We start from the raw sequence: 705 nt of genomic DNA, 5'->3' as shown, positions 1-705 counted from the left end.
GCCAGGATGGTGATGGTCTTGATGGCCGGCACGGCCCACGCGGCCAGGTGGAAGTACTGCGAGTTGGCCTCGATGGCCTCGTGGCCCCACTTCATGCCGGCCGCCAGGAACCAGGTGAGCGACAGGATCACCCACCAGATGGAGCTGGCCATGCTGAAGAAGTAGAGCATCATGAAGAGGATGGTGCAGCCCTCCTTCTTGGTGCCCTGCGCCACCGTGCGCGCCCCGTCGTCGGCGAACTTGTCGTTGCACACCACGCGGTCCTCCAGCAGGAAGCCGGCGATGTAGGCCACGGCCACGGCCGTGTAGCAGCCGGACAGGAAGATGATGGGCCGCTCGGGGTAGCTGAAGCGCCGCATGTCCACCAGGTAGGTGAGCACGGTGAAGAGCGTGGAGGCGCAGCACAGCACCGACCAGATGCCGATCCAGGTGCGCGAGAAGCGCAGCTCCTCGGGCCCGAAGTACATGAGCCCGTACACCTTGGCGGGCTCGCACGGCGCGCCGCAGTCCTTCTCCCCGAGGAAGTGGTAGTTGAGGTAGGAGGGCACCTTGAGGGCGCGCGGGCAGGAGAACTTGGCCCGCTCCGCCGCGCCGGCGCCCCCCGGGAAGCCGCCGCGGGGCCCCCCGCCGCCGTGCTGGGGGTTGCTGGTCCAGAACTCCGGCAGCAGCGAGGGCGTCGGGGTGCCCTTGTCGGACGTGTTCTGG

At 68.4% G+C, this 705-nt stretch overlaps 1 protein-coding gene across 1 annotated transcript in view; it reads right to left on the bottom strand.

Annotated features, from left to right (window-relative positions):
* Positions 1–5: 5 nt before the first annotated feature.
* LOC103262031 (frizzled-1) overlaps positions 6–705 on the bottom strand; it is a gene marked incomplete at its 3' end in the record, with an annotated part of 2,888 nt that continues 2,188 nt past the window's right edge. Inside the window, exon 3 of the mRNA XM_021713158.1 lies at positions 6–701. Within this exon, the coding sequence (XP_021568833.1) occupies positions 6–701 (696 nt within the window). The remainder of the gene's footprint in view (positions 702–705) is intronic.

Source organism: Carlito syrichta, unplaced genomic scaffold (assembly GCF_000164805.1).
Source record: "Carlito syrichta isolate Samal-C Ts95f unplaced genomic scaffold, Tarsius_syrichta-2.0.1 Scaffold304306, whole genome shotgun sequence".
Classification (NCBI taxonomy): domain Eukaryota; kingdom Metazoa; phylum Chordata; class Mammalia; order Primates; family Tarsiidae; genus Carlito; species Carlito syrichta.
The sequence above is the reverse complement of the archived record's forward strand: the minus strand, read 5'-3'. Positions and strand labels throughout refer to the sequence as shown.